At 35.9% G+C, this 19,669-nt stretch overlaps 1 protein-coding gene across 2 annotated transcripts in view; it reads right to left on the bottom strand.

Annotated features, from left to right (window-relative positions):
* Positions 1-19,669, bottom strand: part of LOC106069751 (heterogeneous nuclear ribonucleoprotein U-like protein 1) — a 55,779-nt gene that overhangs the window by 23,968 nt on the left and 12,142 nt on the right. For both annotated transcript variants that reach the window (XM_013229480.2, XM_013229481.2), the window contains exons 2-3: positions 4,425-4,492; positions 3,691-3,940 (exon numbers count right to left, since the gene is read on the bottom strand). In XM_013229480.2, the coding sequence (XP_013084934.2) occupies positions 3,691-3,940; positions 4,425-4,492 (318 nt within the window). The remainder of the gene's footprint in view (positions 1-3,690; positions 3,941-4,424; positions 4,493-19,669) is intronic.

Here is a 19,669-nt window from a genome sequence, read left to right as displayed (position 1 = left end):
TAAACTGGGTATATCATGTTACACAGATTAGTTTGAGATAGGCCCATCTCAGAAATGCCTACCCCCAAGACCCAGAATGTGGAACACTCAGGTTGAAAATGTGGAATTTTGGGCCCCAATGTGGAACATACACCTGTTTACGTTTGTCAGCCATACTGTACACAATAAATAAAACTTCAATTATAATTACTTTAATAACAATACTAGTTTGCTTCTTATAAATTAGATGTAAATAGTATAATTAAAAGTAAGAAAACCTTTAATTCATAATTATGTCCTTTGTTTGAAATCAATAGTTCTAACTCCTATATGATGAATTTTAACCAAAATGTATTCTAATGACCTAGACTCAAATGTTACTTTCTATTTTTATTTGTTACTACTAGATCCAGATCTAAATCTAATGACTAGATCTAGATTATTCTAGATCTACTTGATTATCTATCCGTTTCAAGGGCTCTTCTCTAGTCACTCTAGATGTTGTCTCTAGTTCTAGATCTAAAATAATTTCAAGAGTCTACTAGTACTAGTCTAGATCTACATCTAATAAGTCCATTAAGTATAAGAACACAGATTATAATAATTATATATCTAAATATTTATGTCTAGATCTAGACACTCTATAGACTATAGACTTATTGAGAACTTAATTTATTACATAATGATACATAGAAATCTAGAATCTAGAGAACTGTCACCTTCTAAGTCTATTTCTAGATAGATCTAGACCTAGTATCATCTACTTATCTAGTGCTAGTCCTACTTCTAGACACTAATTTAGACTATGTAATAGTAGTAATACATAGATCTATAGTGTAGGTACATGCACCAAAAAATTTAAATTAATCCTATACCAACAAATATAATGTAATGAAAGAGGATGAAAAATGCTTTCCAACAACACCAAATTTATTATGCTAGCATTATTGGTTCAAAAGTTATTGTGAATTTAAGTTTGTCCGAGGCGTCCTGACATCCTGATATAGAGAAATAAAAAAAAAAGTGAAGCAAATTTTTTTTAATGTGAATATTTCAAAAACTATTGTGAATACATATACAAATGTATATATCAAATTGTACAGTTTTAAAGGAGGAATTTTAATTTATAAGTGGTAAATCAAAATGAAATTAAAATTTTAAAATATCATTAGTAAATTACGAAAAAATACTTTTTTTTTTTTAATTTTCTTAAAATAGTCTATTTTTTTTAATTTTCTTAAAATAGTCTATAAAAAAAAAATGCTCCTGGTTGTTAAGTTTTCAACACAATAAGCTTCTAAATTGATCTAGATCTATCTAGTTATAAAACAACAGTGTAGATAACAAAAAGAATCTTTAGATTTAAGATTTAGATCTATTTAATTATATTTATTTGAAAGAATATTTTAGATACCTAGATTTACAGATTTTAGCTTCGACATCGACTGACCGAAAGAACTCCCAAGAATACAGATCTTTATATTTTATGTTAATAAGCAATGATATAGGTGTAAAGAAGTGATTCATTCAATTTAACATGTTTTAGTGTACACTAATTTTATTTTTCTTATGTAAAAAACTGATATTAAAGATAAAAGGTCATCCCGACCTTATTGAAATTCTAGTACCTGAAAAAAGTGTGCTAAGTTTTAAAATATCGTTGACTCGTTTAATCATAATAAATTTGGTATCATTGGAAAGCTGAATGAATTTTCTAAGTGTATGGTTTAAAACTAAAGATGTACGGAGACTCTTTATTTTTTTCCTTGTTATTTGAAAATTTCAAATTTTTCAGATTAAAATATTTTGGACATAGTAAGAGAAAAAAAAAATTTTTTCCCACTAGCTGTTAAAAATCCTTTTCTTAGATTACCAGTTGAGTTACAGTTACACTGTTACAGTTAGTATTAGAATAGATCTAGTCTAGACTAGATCTAGACGTAGAGCCATTGTCGGGAAAAGAAAGGGATTTGAATGGAACATTTTGTATTATTAGCACTTACTAGATTCTAAGAATAGATCTAGTATCTAGACCTAGACTACTAGATCTAGATCAGTAGATCTATGTCTAGATCTAGCTCAACCATATCTCCGTAAATTTAGGACACACCGCCCGTGGGTCACTGGGTCCAGGAGGAGATGAAATGTAAACAATAAACACAGACCTATATATATTTTATTTTGCATTCAGTATTTTCATTTCACACTATTAATAAATAATGAAAAAACTGCTATTTTTTTTGTGTGTCGGAATTCAGACTTGGCGGAACAAAAAATCGTGAATGCAGAATGGCAGAACATGTGAGCATTTTTGATGATTTTGCGGGACGGTTCCGCCTGTAGGCATGTCTGCCATCTGTTAATAAATTAATTCATCAATCGTAATAGACTTTAAAACAATAAGGTAAATAAGAGTTTTAAAAATTAAGATCGGTATAGTATATTATTTAGAAGTTTTGCAAAATGTTCAGTAACATGAGCTATTTACAAGACATGTGGGTATCAGGCTCTGATTGGATGTCATATTTTACTATTCGCCAAATAATAAAAAGTACTATCTGGTTTAAAAACACGCACAATGAAAACAACAACTACTAGTGAAGCAGCCTCTAAAACTTGATACAAACCAAACTAAACCAAAAAGTCTGGAAAGAGTTAGTTTAAGACAAAGGCATAGGCTTTATTGACAGAAATAGTGGAAGAGCTAAATCTCTATCTTTGTCAGTCTTAGTTGACATTGCATGATCTAAAGTTCACATCATGTTAATAGTTTAAAAGACACGTGGAATTCCTGAAGTAGAAAACAAGAAGTAGAATGAATAAAGTTAGACTTAGAGGTCAGTCAGTCAAGTAAAGCAGACAAGTGAAGTCAAGTTAGAAGTCAAGTGTTATTCTTTGGACCGAGTGGTCAAGTATATTTAAGTCCGGGATGGACAGTAGCGACTTAGAAAAGTCTGTAGCAATTTCAGTTAGAAAGTAACTTATGGGCAGTTGTTGCCAGTGGTCTTTTGAGACATGTATTAGTTAATCTATATTTCTACACAGTGTTACTCGCTGAGATGCGGACGTGATTTGTAACTAACATATATTGGATACTTTTGATACCGCTGTTATGCGGATAGGATTGTTTATTATTTCTTGACTTGTAGCACTAACAAGGAGTGCAGTGTATTAGTATTGTAGCAAAATACACTAACGGACTTAGGTCAGTTTGTACTATTTGTCTTGTCACATGTCAAGAGCACTTCAGGAAGCAAGAATTCAGTATTACACCATTCAACGTTCATTGACAATCTTAAAAGTGTCAACACCATGAAAGGGAATCAAATTGATGTGCTGTGTCTCTAAAATTTCAGAAAGTATCTTCCGCAGCAGATCTAAAAGCTACTGTAATAGTCACTAGTGATTGAGCTAGGTTCCATTACTTATGAAAGCTTAAATTCAATCATTGAAATCAGAGACATTCAAGGCGGAGTGTGTTGCAGAAAAAAGCATAAAAGTCTTGATTCTTTGCACTCTCCTTCAACACATCTGTTAGATGGTTTTCTAAAACAACTTCTTCAAGCATCAGAACCCTGAATAAATAGCTTTATCTTACTATAGCTGAGGAGTAAATCTATAAAAATTTGTGTGAATAGCGAGTGTGGAGGATGCCAAAGCTTACATTGCTGATGCTAGTGACATAAAAACAAAAAGCTTAAATTTTTTTACCATCATCATCTTGAGTTGCTTCATCAATAGTTCGGAATTCATCTCCAAGAACAACTGGAGGCTCATCATCAATGTCTCCACTCTCTTCTTGCTGATGTTCCTCTTGATCTTGTGAAGCATCCTTGTCTTCTGAAGCTTCTTCTGATGCTTCTTCCACATTTTCATCATCTTGCTTATCTTTAATTTCATTCCCAGTAGTGTCACCTTCATTGTCACCATCATTGGTTGTCTCATCTAAAAGCTCAACATTCTTGTACAAAAGTAAAGATTAATAAAGTGATTTAGTTAATGCATTCAAAATTTCTCTAAAAGAATGTGATGTGGAAAATTTTGGGAGGAGAAAGAAGCTGGTGCTTCTGGTTTTATCATAGAACTAACAAAAACTATGCTAAGACACTTGCAACAACAAAGTAAACAACTATAATTGACACTTTTAAAAGTAAAGATTTATAGTTTTGACCATCTTCAAGTACAAATAAAATGAGTGTTTTCTCATCTTATCTTTACCTTAAGAAAGATGCTCTAGGTATTTAGATTTGATCAAGCTTTTTTATCTTCACTTTCTTGTAAAAATTATTTACAGTCTTGAATAGGCATATATATTTATTGTTTTATTTTATTTCTAGATTGGTAAATTTTTTTAAAACGTTTTCAAATACACACAAGATTTTTAAAATTATGTAATAAAGAATTAAAAGTTGTTTATTTTTTAAATAAAATAGGATTACACTAACCTCCTCTTCTTGTTGTCCTTCTTCCATTTGTTCGGCCCCATCATTACTACCTTGGCCTTCTTCATTTTCTGATGAAGGAAATCACAGACAATAAATATAATAAATATTAAAAGCTTATTACTAACATCTGACCTAAAAATGTAAAAAAAAACAAAAAAAACAACATTGCTTCTTTGAATGTGGAAATAATATTCAAAAGACTGCATCGGGTATTGCCAGTTCTAATTTATTTACACAAACATTCGGGGTTATTATTCTTTTCCTCTGATAGTATGATTGGGGCTTAAGCTGGCCATTGGCTATTTTATCTTACTAACACATTTATTGGTTTATTGCAGGCAAGCTATTCAGCTTCTAAGATCACATCTTCTTGTCTAAAATGTCATTCTTCTAACACATTGTAGTGATGAGCGTCTATCTTGATTGTACCAGCCCAACACACCTACTCTAACCTATTAAAAAAAGTGAGCGTATCTAAGAACTCCTCATCCATTTGTCTATAAAGATATAATGTAGTCCAATCACGCTATGCACAGTTTTAAAAAAATCTGATGTGAAAGGAGGGTAGGGTCAGTATCGGTAAGTGATACTTGTTACTTAAACAGCATGAAGTTTTTTCCATTACCACCATACCACTCATCTTGTAACACTTACCAGACTTCAATCTAGATCTACATGGCAAAAAAATAATAATTCATTTTATAAGTGTTATTATCTTAAATTCATGTCATTTTCTGTTAAATCCTGATATAAAAGTCCTATTTGTAGCTAGGCAAAAAACAACACCAAAAAAAATCAAAACGGAAGTGCGGAAGTAAAAAAACAACAGATAATTTAGAGATGCCTTTTTTAAAATGTTTTTTCACAAAGGCTGCACTTGGAAATTTATTATCCTTTTCAATGAAATCTGAGAGGTTTTAAAGAAGTGTTATTAACTACTTTGGACAATGGCCTATTTAATGCTTTATTAGGATTTTATTTAAAGTTAATTATATTGTTACGTTTTCTCCTGATCAGGCCTTCTGTAAACACTGCTAAACACACAACAACACATCAAGAACTTGACAAGGCTCCAAATAATCTGGTGCTTTAATAAAGGTCAATTAAAACAGCCAATATGACACAATTGGCAATACATCAACACTAAAAATGCTATACTGTACATCGCCGTTCTTAACTAATAAACTCTACTGTCTCTATCTCTTCCTGGACTTGTACATTCACTTCAGGACTCTACCAGGACCGACTTCATGGCAGACTAACAGTCCCGGTCTACTCGCTGTCCTGTCTTGAACTGCACTGCCTTACACACACTGTGTCTCTGGTCCACGCAGGCTTATGATCAGATGACCAATACCCGCGTCCTATTCACATGCAAAGTCCACACCAGTACTGTCCCTTGCCTTTCGATATTGCACGCTAAACTGACCTGTGTCACATAAGTCAGCTGATCACACACAGTTAACCAAGGTTACAACAATATTTTTTAAATTTTTGTTGTTTTTACCAATACAGGGTCAAAAAAAAAATTTATCCAACATTAATATTTTTTTTCACACTAGATATCATGCCTGGCTATAATTCTACCAAGTTTTATCGTGCTATCTTTTGCCCGTCATGTTGAAAATACAGTTAGCATTGTTAGCCTTAGGATTTGCAGTTTTTGATAAATAAATTTCTTAAAAGACATGTAAGGCCCAATATTCTGCATATATTCAAATAGTTTTTGTGTACTACAAATACGCGCACGAGTTTAAAAGCCCATTTTAAAAAATTGTTTCAGACTATTTTGATCGCACTTTTAAAATATTTTGTTATTTTCTGCCATCACTAAGCCACCATTTTGTCCACATTACTCTGACATATCTTGTAGATCAAGACCTGATAATTTGTTTATTTCCTTCAATATTTACATTCTAAACAAGTAAAGTTCATAAATATAAATGAAATCAGCTTTGTGAGCTAGAAATTTACTACTAATCCTATTTAGTAAGTAGATCTATCATCTATGAAAATCGACTTCAACTTTGAACTTTTGACCTTCGGGTGTGTGGGTTTTGAGTTTTTTGGCACATCGGCACACTTTAGGCCATGTCGTGCCCGTATTCCCTAAAAGGTTAATCTCCCTTCATACCACAAGAGCTAAATTTCATTTAGTTATTAAAAACAAGGCCTATTCACAGTTAAAATAGTAAAGCTAGTAAAAAATTAAATAATTTAGTAAAAATCTTTTGTAAATATTATATGTTCACAATTTCCCAAATCAAATCTTTGTAGACAACCCCACCTCCCGGACAAAGCCCAGTACCTTCCCAGGGTCGACACTTTCGAACAGTGTTTTTAAGCGCTCTAAAAAATTTCCCTCTAATATCCAGTTATCTGGGGCAATCAATGAGGATATGTTCCACGGTGAGACCGGAGTCACAAAGCTCACAAAGTGGGGCCTCCTCTCTCTTCAGCACAAAGGAGTGCGTGATATAGGTGTGGCCAATCCTAAGTCTAGACATGGTCAAGCTTCCACACCTTGTCAGACCCTTAGATGTGGGCCGCCACCTGACATCCAACACAATCTATCTTAGTTTGTTGTACTTCCCACCAATCCTGCCACTCTCGATAGGTGGCAGAGGCAATAATCTGTCTCAGGTCCGAGCAGGAAATTTGGGTTTCTGACACTGCTTGATTTAGGGCTCTCTTTGCTTCTTTATCTGCCTTTTTGTTTCCGTCTATGACCACATGGGAGGGGATCCAGAAGAAGGTGAGATCCATATGATTATTTGGTCCAAAAGCTTAAGGCTCTTATGTACCAATGGAATGTCAGTCTTCATCCGCTCCAAAGCTTACAATGCAGATTTGAGTCGGAGCATATGATAAATTTTCTCCTTTATGATGCTTTGAGAGCCATAAGTGCAAGCAATATTGCATGTAATTCGGCCGTAAAGATATAACATCCATCGGGGAGTCCACAGGAGATTGATTTGTTCCGAAAAGAGCAGACACACGTGACCTTTCCATCCATTTTGGATCCGTCAGTGTAAATGGTGCCACTATCTTCATAGCTCTCCTGCAGTTCCTTAAAGTGGACTTGTAGTATGCTTGGGTTTGTATTTTCTTTTTTGAAATTAAAGAGGGATAAATTTAATTTGGGTTTATTCATCAACCAAGGAGGGTTCTGTGGGATTTCTATTTTAGAAATTAGGTCAATGGGTGGGGTTAAATTTTGGTTGGATTCTCTCTTTCGAAGGCCCAACGGCTGTATGACGTTAGGCCTTCGATTGTATAGTTCTACATCTGTAGGGTTAAATATGGAGTCAAAAGCAGGGTTTGTGGGGTAGTATTTTAGCTTAACTATATTGGGAGATTTTTTTCATTCTTATGTCAATGAGGAGTTCTCCAGCCTCCACATAGAGACTTGGGATTGGTGATGTACGAAACGCATCGAGACAGACGCAGGGCAGCATTTTATATGGGCTCCAGTATTTTTAGATAAGATTTCCTAGCTGCTCCATATATTATGGATCCCTAGTCGAACTTGGATCGGATTATCCGATATAGCAGCAGCATGGTATCTCTGTCAGCTCCCCAGTCCGTATTGCTGAGTACTCTGAGTATGTTTAATGACTTGGCATTTCTTCTTAAGTTCCTTAATGTGAGGGAAAAAATTAAATTTGGAATCTACTAAATGTTTTAGTTTAAACATTTTGTAGTTTTCACAACAGGGATCTTGTTTTTGTGTAAAAATAGTTCAGGGACTGGGTGGATTTCCCTTAATTTACTGTTTTTGAGTCTGAAAATTTATTGTTTGCTCAATTTTGAATTTTATTTAAACACAATTGTAATTTTCTTTTTAAAGTATTCATGTTTTTGCCATGTGTAAAAATGACAAAATCATCAACATACACAGAGCACTCTATGCCAGGGGACAGAGCCTTTATAATGCTGTTTATTTTAATGTTAAACAGGGTTACTGAGAGAATGCTGCCATGGGGTACACCCATTTCCTGGTCATAAGTTTCAGAAGCAGAGTTGCCCATTCAAACCTGAAATTTACGGTCTTTTAGAAATTCCCTCACAAAGCAAGAAGGTGTCCCTTTAGCCCCATAAGCTCCAGGTCACGTAGAATGCCATGTTTCCAGGTTGTATCATAGGACTTTTCTATATAGAAGAATACAGCTACTAGATGTTCTCGTCTAAGTAATGCATTTCTGATGTAAGCTTCCAGCCTTACCAGATGGTCAGTTGTTCGCCCCTGACGGAATCCGCACTGGTAGTTGGAGATTACTTTATTTCTCTCAAGGTATCAGACCAGCCTACTGTTTATCATCCTTTCCATGGTTTTGCAGATGCAGCTTGTTAGTGCTATTGGTCGATAGTTAGCTGGGTCAGATCCATCTCTTCCCGGTTTAGGTATCGGTATAACTGTAGCTTTCCTCCAGCTGTTTGGGAAAGCGCCTGTTTGCCATACACAGTTATAGATTTTTAGCAGGATTGCCAATGAGGTTTCGGTAGGATGCCTGAGGAACTGATAGTGGATTTTATCTTCTCCTGGCGCTGTATCATGTGGTTTGTCCAGTTCTTCAAGCAAGAACAGTTTGTTGTAATCTTCATTTTTCTCTGATTTGTTAATGGGGTGTCTTTCCTCCTTGATTTTGACTTTTTGGAACTCTGGCGTGTAGTGTGCAGTGGATGATTTATCTGCTATTGAGGATGCAAGGCAGTCAGCTATTTCTCTGGGGGACGTCACAGTTCGTCCTTGGTTTTTCAAATGCCCTATTGCATTTATTTCTTTCCCTTTGATTCGCCTTACTGCCTTCCGAACCACACTAGCAGAAGTTTTGGCATCCAGACTGCCAACAAAATTCCTCCAGGAATTCCTTTTGGCTGACCGTATGGTTTGTCTAGCCTTTGCTCTTGCTATCCTGAATAGCTTTAGATTTTCCTGGAAGGATTCTTTATAAATACAGCCAGTCGTTTTTTCTATCGCCAATAGCACTTTTGCAAGCTGTATCAAACCATGGTTTGCTAGGCTGTTTTGGATTTGCGGAGGTTAGGGGTACAACTTTCCTGGCTATACCCAGTAGCTCGCTAGCAAAGGTATCAGCTGGACTCTGTTCATTTAGGATATTGTCTGTGATAGCCTCTGAGCATCTTTTTTGGAATTGTTCCCAATCAGCTTTATTCAGCTTCCACCACTGAGATCGTCCCAATGAGGGGAGATTGTTAGCAATGATGATTGGAAAGAGATCACTTCCTCGTAGATCATTGCTTACTGACCATTTCAAGTCGTCCAGAAGTCCGGGAACGCATACAGTGATCCGGTTCCTGGGTGCAAGTAGGTCAGTGATGCATCATTAAGTATGCATAAATCATGTTGGAGGATGATATCTTCCAGCATACGACCTCTTGTGTCAGTATTGTTGGATCCCCACATAGTGTTATGGGTATTGAAATCCCCAAGGATTATATAGGGACGAGGGAGTTGTTTTATGAGGTTGTCCATGTCTGTTGGCTTCAGCGGAGCGCCTGGAGGTAGATACAGGCTGCAACAAGTGATAACCTTATGTAGGGTTATCCAAGCTGCTATGGCCTGTAGTGTGGTCTGTAGCTCTACCCTCACATGGGGGATGCAGTCCTTCACAAGGATACAGACTCCACCTGATGCTCTCTCTGCATCCTCAACATTCCTGCTGTAAGCCCTGTAGCTTCGGAAACTGATGCTATCTTTCAGAAATTTTTCCTGTAAGCAGATAGCTACAGGATTGTGAGAGTCCATCAGTAGCTGCATCTCCTCATAATTGGCCTTGAGGCCTCTACAGCTCCACTGTACAATTCTGGTATCCATGGCTTATTCTAAATGACCTACTTGGAGCTATTAGCAGACATGCCTACCCCCAAGACCCAGAATGTGGAACACTCAGGTTGAAAATGTGGAATTTTGGGCCCCAATGTGGAACATAAAAGCGTTTATGTTTGTTCGCCATACCGTGAGCAATATAAATAAAACTTCAATTATATTACTTTAATAACAATACTAGTTTGCTTCTTATAGATTAGATGTAAATAGTATAATTAAAAGTAAGAAAACCTTTAATTCATAATTATGTCCTTTGTTGAAATCAATAGTTTTAACTCCTAAATGATGAATTCTAACTAAAATGTATTCTAATGACCTAGACTCAAATGTTACTATCTATTTTTATTTGTTACTACTAGATCTAAATCTACTGACTAGATCTAGATTATTCTAGATCTACTTGATTATCTATCCTTTTCTAGGGTTCTACTTTTATCACTCTAGATGTTGTCTCTAGTTCTAGATCTAAAATAATTTAAGAGTCTACTAGTCTAGACCTACATCTAATAAGTCCTCTAAGTCTAAGAACACAGATTATAATAATAATATTATAGATCTAAATATTAATGTCTAGATCTATACTATAGACTTATTGAGAACTAAATTTATTACATAATGATACACAGAAATCTAGAATCTAATCTACCACCTTCTAACTAAGTGACACTAAGTCTATTTCTAGATAGATCTAGATTTAGTATCATCTACTTATCTAGTACTAGTCCTACTTTTAGATCTAGAAACTAATAATTAATTTAGACTATGTAATAATACTAACTAATAAGTAGATCTATTATTATTCTACAGAAGACTATACTTTAGTATAGACTATAATAGACTATAGCCTTATTTATGCCTTAGCCTTACTGTGTCTAAGTTAATTAATTACATTTATGAGATGAAATGTAAACAATAAACACAGAGTATATAAATTTTATTTTGCATTTAGTATTTTCATTTCGCATTAACAATAAATAATGAAAAATCTGTAATTTTTTTTTGTGTCGGAATTTAGACTTGGCGGAACAAAAAATCGTGAATGCGGAACATGTGAGCTTTTTTTATGCCTTTGCGGGACGGTTCCGCATAATGTGGGACTGTAGGCATGTCTGTATTAGGCCTTGGGAGGGGTTTCCCTTTCTTCCAGTGACCTTAGTATTTTTCGACTTCTGTTTGGATGGAGAGGAGGACAACCCTCACCTCGGGCATCCTCTCCGCCTTGATTTCTCCCCTTAGAGAGTTGGTCAACCTCTAATTCAGTAGAGGTTGGGGTGTCTGGCTGGGTTCACTAAGGAGAAACTGCGTCAGACATGATGTCTCTGGGTTCTCCTGTAGTGTTGTTTTTGACATGTTCAGTCTCTATGCTCTCATCGGCGAGCACAGAGAACCTGTTCTTTAACATGACAAGGGGCTTTCTTGTCTCTTCGGAGGTGTGTTCTTTGGCGGTGTTTTCTTCTGAGTTGGAGGAGGGGGTGGTGGGGTCAATGTGTCCGTCTGTGTGGCTATAGATCTTCCTATCTTAGCCACAGCCTGGGCGTAGGTCTTTGTCAAGCCAAATTGGCCCTTGGGTAGGGCCAATACAGCCGATTTCGCCTGGCTAAAGGTACATCCATTTCTTGCTTTGTACTCCTGCACGGCAACCTCCTCTTTCCACACAGGGCACTCCTTGGAGTAGGCTGAGTGGCCAGCGTGACAGTTTGGGCATTTGAACTGGGCTGTGCAGCCCTTGTCCTCATGACCCTCTCCAGCACATCTGGCACACAGTGTTCCTCTTGCAGACTGCCGCGCCGTGTCCATAACCCTGGCACTTGAAGCATCTCATAGGGTTAGGTATGTAGGGCCTCACTGGAACTCGTAGTTATCCTGCCTTCACATACTCTGGCGGTGTCCTAGTTCAGAATGTGAGGATAATAGTGGTGGTTTTGACCTCCTCACCATCCCTGCACCTGGTAATGCACCAGGCATGGGTGACTCCTTCAATACCCTCCACTATTTCCTTCTCGGAACATTCCAGCAGGTCTCTAGAGATGATTACACCTCTGCTGGTGTTCAAACTCTTGTGTGGCATGACTTCCACTTGGAGATTACAGATTCTTCTGCATCGTAAAAGCCCATCAGAGTGTATCTATCGACTTCTACGAGAAGTTCCGATGATTTGTGTAGCTTAGATACACTCTTGGGCTCTCCCACTTATAGATGAGAAAAGGGCTCATCTTTGTCAGGCTTTTCCCCTCCTCTGTGCACCTGACCACCAAAAATGATGGCCAGGTAGTACAGCTTTTTGTGGCCTCCTCCTTCTTTGCCTCAATATGACGTCTCTTGCCCAGACATAGGTCTGGGGTAAGTAGTTTTTTAGGTGTTTTCTTATCCATAGGTGTTCTTATTAGTTCGGCACCTGTGTTCCCCACCCGCCATCGAGTCCAACAAGGGGACGGGCCATTCGGGTGTCCAGAATGAGCCCGCCAGGGCTACACAGGTGCTATACTCAATCAGCTGCTACATCTGACAATCAGCTCCCTGATTGACCCACAAGCCATCGATCGGCATGACCAGCCGGTTAACCCAGAGCGGGCCATCTGGGCCTCAGGTCTAGGGGAACTTGGAGCCAAAGTATTGTGTTGTGGTTTTTCCTTGGATAGTCACCCACTCAAAACACCAGGATCTCTTTATCCCCCCTTACCCGTCGCAGTCCACAGCAAACGGACTGGTCTTTGACATTGGGAGGTTTTAAAGATAAGGAGACAGAGTAATGGTTAATGAAGGCAGACTGAGAAAAAGAGGAGGCAGACACAATGATAGAAAAGAAGTAGGGCACTTTTGAGCTTCAAAAATGTTAAGGAAAGAGGAGCGCAGTTTAACGTCATGTCTCGGGACGCATAGAAAAGAAGTAGGGCACTTTTGAGCTACAAAAGTGCTAAGGAAAGAGAGGCGCCTCAGGACGCCACGGGTGTGTGTCTCGCCGGCGACAAGCTCTCCTCTCACTTGTTCCATTGCGATCAATGTTTGGTCAAAATACCACACAAAAAATCATAACTTTCTAACTGTTAAACACAGTCATAATTTAAACACCATTGTAAAGTTCGTTAAAGTATTTTAATGATGTACTATTACTAAGGAAAAATTGTTTTTTCAAAGATAAATTTTTTATTTCACCTCCCTACTAATTGGGATCAGGACAGGATGAACTACTACTTGCTCTACTAAAGACACTGGTCATTGATTAGTTCAGACCGATATGGAGCTATGCAATTGAAACAAAAAAAAAAAGGTACTTTACTTTCTAGATCTAGAGTAAGCTCTTATATTTAGAACACCCCATCTAATTCTCCTTCGCAGAACGCATCACTTTAGGGTTAGGAGCTTGTGGGGAAAAAATTATTACTTTCTTGTATTTCAATGTTTATTATTAATTAATTAGTGGTTAAAAGTTAGACAATCCATCACTGAGTCCCGGTACCTTTTTAAAAATTTTTTTTTTACAAAAAAGCATTGTGTATATATATATATTTTGGTGGGAAGCGTGGTCGAGAGGCCAAGTGCGTTTGAACTTGGCTTGTCTTGGCTACCTAGAAGGGGGCTCGAGGTTCGACACCCGACTCGGGCAGAGTTGCGTTTACTGAGCGCCTAAAGCCAGCACGGAAAACCAACTTCTATATACCCCCTCCCCCCACTGGTCCACAATGAGATTGGACCAAAAGCGCTCTGAGCAGGCTATAAGCATGAAATTAGCGCTATATAAAAGCTATAATATATATATATGCATATATAAATATATATATATATAATTAACAGGAGACATTAATAGACATGGTGTCCCCCTTTTTTTTTTCACTGTAGCACCCGAAACTCCACATGTTGCATCACACTAGAAAATCTCAGAGATCTAGATATAAGTAGTTTCCTCACCAAAGTTTTGAATTATAATAAGAATTAACCTAATTTTTCTCAAGTTTGATCTGGAATACACAGAATACTATTTTTTAATCTAAGTTAATGTAAACCTTATTGTTTATCATTGTTTGTGGTGCTTCAAGAGATATTAATAAAACGAAAGGGGGAGACTTAGAATGTAGATATGGTATTTTAAAATTAAAATGTGTTTGGCAGGTAAAAGGTGGGTGGGGGAGAGAAAAAGTCAAGACACAATATCAAGAGATCATCAATAATTGATCGACCATTAAAATGTGACGTCAGTCTCAAATACAGAGTCAGTTGTGCTACTAGATCTAGACATGTGGCGCCGGGTCTATAAGATTATTTTTTTTGCCACAAAGCTCATAATGCGCTACAAAGACATGTTACTCCTTTGAAACATATAATAATGTCATCACAAATGGATAAAATAATAACAATAACACCCCCTCTCTTATTCTGCCTCATTCCCGGGCTTCTCCTTACACAATTTCACTTTCCAACATTCACACATGAGTGTTTCAGTACTGGTGACAAATAAAAGTCTATAACTCAAAAACTTCTTATTAAAATGTCAAAATTTTCTTTTCATTTCATGTAGAAATGGTTTATCTATAAATGGTGATATTTTGAGCTTGAAAGGTGCATTTTAAAATTGTAGAAAATGTTAGAAATAGTGCACAAAATGGCATCTTTTGATGTAACATGGAATACCAGGCTTAGGTTGAAGTAAAATTCTACTAAAAGCAAAGATTATTCAACAGACATTTTTGTTCAAATAGGTTAACAATATAATCTTATTGCATTATCTATATTTTTTTATTTTATAGTTACTTTGGTATTACTTAGATGTCGCCGTAAAAAATGTTTCACAGGTGCATCACATGGTGTCCCACTTAACTTGAAATTTTAAACCTTTCTCAATTGTAAACAAAGTAAAGGATTCTGCTCCCAATCGTGTTTCTGTTACTAAAAGCATCTATGATTAATTTACACAGTGTAATTTTTCTTAAAAACTGTAAAAATTTATATAATTTTAGTAGAATAGCTCTTGGTGTCCAAGGTGAAGCACCTCAAACGCTCTTAACAAAAAGAACAATATTTTTTTAAACAAAGTTATTAATAAGATGGGAATAACTTAATGGTATCTCTGATACTGCTTAGTACACAATAAGCTCCATTTTCTTGGGAAAAGGCTACATAGTAATTAACAGGAGACATTAATAGACATGGTGTCCCACATTTTTTCATTGTAGCACCCGAAACGCCTCATGTTGAATGATACCAGAAAATCTCAGAGATCTAGATATAAGTAGTTTTCTCACCAAAGTTTTGAGTTATAATAAGAATTAAGCTTATTATTCTCAAGTTTGATCTAAAATACATAGAATACTATTTTTTAATCTAAGTTAATGTAAACCTTATTGTTTTATCATTGACTGTGGTGCTTCACGGGACACTAATAAACAAGTCTTGATCTAGATAAAGGTCTTGTGTAGATTTAAATCTACTCTATATTTCAATTTATATGTAAATCTAGTTTTGGATCTTTGTCTTGGTGCATTGAAAGTCATAAAGCTGCTTTAGTCTATGATTAGGTCATGTTTGAGGCAGTTATGTCTAATATATTTTTAAATGATTATTGAACACACACACACACACAAAGGTCTAGTACATTTATTTGTGGTTATAGAAAACTATTTTATTAATCATTGATAAAAGAATAATTGGTAATGTATTTACAGACTTAAAAAAAATTGTATTTCAGCATGTGTTAACAAAAAACCCTATATATTTCATATTGGTGTCTCGTTGTAGCACCTGCAACATCTTGTGATATAATAGTTATAAATGTTATAATAAATGCTTGAATTATTGTTGAGATATTGCAGCTAATAATAGTCTATATATTTAGCTACAATGCAAGTATAGCATAAATTCTATTTTCTTATAAAAAATCTTATTTAAAAAACTTTTACCAGTAGTGTTACAGGTGCTACGGTGTCCCATTTTTTTAAATTGAGCGCAAACATAACGTAAGTGCTCAAAAACTTCAATTTCTCTATCTAGCTGTTTAGTACAATAGAAACATTCAAATTATGCTAAGAAAGCAAACAATTTAACAGTTGGTTGTACTTAAATCATCAATGGTGTCCCGGTGATGCACCTGAAATGCAATAGTGGGTACCCCTTTTGCCAGCACTGCTGAGGAAATGTATGTATTCCAATTCATTTTCTATTGATAAATTCTTAAAGTACAATGGGTGAAGAAATGAATACACTTAAAATGAAACCAAAAACTTCCATTTTAATTTTTGACCTAATGTGACACTTTTTGATACCAGTACTGGAAAAACATGCATTTTCAGTGCAAGTAACAAATTTCAAGACTCAATCCAAGCACAGCCATCAGACTAACGCACAACAAAAAAAAAAGGGTCAGTGACAGCGCAACACACAGGTGTAAACCAGGCCATCAACACAGCCCCAAAACATTGTTCAAGTTGTAATGAGAAAAATGTTGAGAGGAAGGAGGGAGGAGCCAATTATTGATCAATCGAGTACCAACAGTCGAGCAGCTAATTATGTAAAAAAAAACTAAGCGTGCTAGAAGTGTATTATATATAGGTAGGTTGTTTAGTGTGTGTGTGTGACAAGCTTGCTCTAAAATATGTTTTTTGGTCAACCAGGTGATTTGGGGAGGGCAGATTTAGCTTTTTAGCGCCCCCCCCCCCCCCCGGCCGAAAAATATCTAGCACTGACTTTTGGGCTGTTACATACACTGAGTGTGCTCGAAACGTAGAGCCGTGCATGTTTTGTTTTTAGGTCAACCAGGTAAATGGTTGTGTCCTCCAATATTTTGGGGAGGGCGGGATTATCGGCTACCAAAGCTTATTTGGCTCTCACCCAAATAAATAATATATGGATTTATAAAGGGCTTTATTTCTCAAAATAGCTTCTAGGGCCTTTTCAAGACATTCAACTAAATAAGTACCGGTACTGTAATATGTCGGTAATGCGTTACTGGGCTTAGCACCTTATACTTATGTGTATCGTCGGCTTCTAAACAGAAGTGGGCGATATGGAGCATTGGAAAATTTATTTAAATATTTTGCATTGAAAGTATATTCATTTTTATTTTTGCTGATACTCATCACAGAAAAGTCATACCATGTTGATTCTTTTCCTGCTAATAGTTCATGTGTCTGGCTATATTCCTACCAATTTTCAGATCGATCTATCGTCAACATCATACAAACTTGAAAAAAAAACTTTTTAAAGAGTTTTTACCTTGCAATTTTTTTGAAAACGCTTTTGAAAAAAAATTGTTTCAGGCGATTTTGATCTCAATTTTAAAATATTTTTTGTTATTTTCTGCCATCACAACGCCGCCATTTCCCCCCCCCCCCCCCCCCCCCCCACTGACATTTCTTGTAGATCTAGACACGATAATTTGTTTATTTCATGATCAATATTTACATTTTAAACAAGTAAAGTTCATAAATATAAATAAAATCAGATTCATGAGCTAGAAATTTACTACGAATACTAGATCTAGAATAATCTAGATCTACTATTATATTTCTTATTTAATAAGTAGATCTATTGTCTAACTACGAATACTAGATCTAGAATAATCTAGATCTACTATTAAATTTCTTATTTAATAAGTAGATCTATCGTCTACGAAACTCAATTTTTTGAGCGGGGGGTGTGTGGGTGTCTCGCGGGCTTAGCGAGTGAGACGCTCTCATCTTACTTGTTCCATGTCAACCAATGTTAAGCCAAAACGACACACAAAAAAATAACGATAATAGTTTAGAAGCCCAGATACCTTTACTGGCCACCTTGTTGTTTTTAAGCATATTTATCTCCCTTATCCCTTTCAATAACTTTTTTAAAAGAGATTTTTGTTCTTATGCTGTCAATTTATGAAATTTTAAGTGTATTTACTCAAATGAAGGTCTAAAAAAATGTTAATAATAAATTGATGAAGCTGTTTCTTTTTCAATAACTTATGCTATCATTTTAAATGTATTTTAATATTAGATCTAATAGCTGTTAGAAAGAAAGACAAAACAGCATCAGAAAAATGTTGACAAGTAATTCAAGGGAGATAGTCTAGTAATAAGCCTTAAAACCAAAATGGCGTAATTCCAAAGACAATATATGGTAATAAGAAATAAAACTTAAAAATATATATTTTAGAAACTATTTATATCCGTATTTATTTTCATATTTGTAATCTGCATTTTTTTTCTGCATATTCTTAAAATATAAGAGAAACCTGATTTAGCGTTTCTCGTCTCGTAAATTAATAACAAAATAACTTTCTTACTATTAAACATACAGTCATAATTTAAACACCATTGGAAAGTTCTTGTTACAAATGAACAGTGATAGGTAGAGGTCAACGTGTGACCCCAGCGAGATGACACAGCAGCCAGTGTTCTCTGGAATCTACATGTATAAACAAAGACAGGATGTGACGTGTCCTCACGTGTTGTTCCAGGGGACAAAAAGATCTAAGAAGGGGGGCAGTTACTAATGAACAGTGACAGATAGAGGTCAGTACGTGTGACCCCGGCTTGATGACACTGCAGCAGGTGTTCTCTGGAATCTACATGTAAAAACAAAGACAGGATGTGACGTTTCGTCACGTGTTGTTCCAGATGATACTAGCAGTGTTAGTGCAACTTTGGAGGAGCGATTAGGGACTCTATATAAGCCAGAGAGTTAATGTGAAAGTCAGTCGTGAGTGAGCCGTTACAGTCAATACAGACGATGTAAAATGTGTGCGGCTCTAGTAGAAGAGAAATGTGTACGACTTGATGCAAGTTAACTAGGGTAGAGTTAACTGGAATGGACTACTGTCATTAAAGTCTATACAGCGAACTACAGTGGACTTGAGCCGTTGCAGTCGATACAGTCGATGTAAGACGTGTGCGGCTCTGATTCTGTAGACTTAAGTACGACTTGGTTCAGCTTTGGGAGACCTGGAGCGACACTGGGAAGTGTGTCGTTGGTCTGTTCTGTGGAATACGGCTCAATGCAAGTTGAGAAGAGATGAATTGCAACGAAGTATAGCTAACTCTAAACTGACAGATATTGTACAGTCTTCTACGCTACATGTTACAGTAACGAATTGTTAGAGTTAATATTAATAGTCATTAAAGTTATATGAAACTGAAAGTTTAGTTGTCAAGTTCTTTGCAGTGTTTTTTTTATTTGTGTGCCTACTAATACATTTAGCCAGAAGATTCAGAAATACGTAACAGTATTTTAATAGTGTACTAACGAAAAATTGGTTTTTCAAAGATTTTTTTTTTTTCGACTTCCTTAAAATGCTTAATTAGATCTATATGAATATGATTATACAGCACGCTAGTTTCATATGGCAGAAAACAGATTCTCTATTGAAAATGCATTTTTCGAGTTCAATATTCATTATCTCTGAATATAGACCATCTGTGGTATATTT

The sequence above is a fragment of the Biomphalaria glabrata genome, chromosome 3, assembly GCF_947242115.1.
Source record: "Biomphalaria glabrata chromosome 3, xgBioGlab47.1, whole genome shotgun sequence".
NCBI classification, from domain to species: domain Eukaryota; kingdom Metazoa; phylum Mollusca; class Gastropoda; family Planorbidae; genus Biomphalaria; species Biomphalaria glabrata.
The sequence above is the reverse complement of the archived record's forward strand: the minus strand, read 5'-3'. Positions and strand labels throughout refer to the sequence as shown.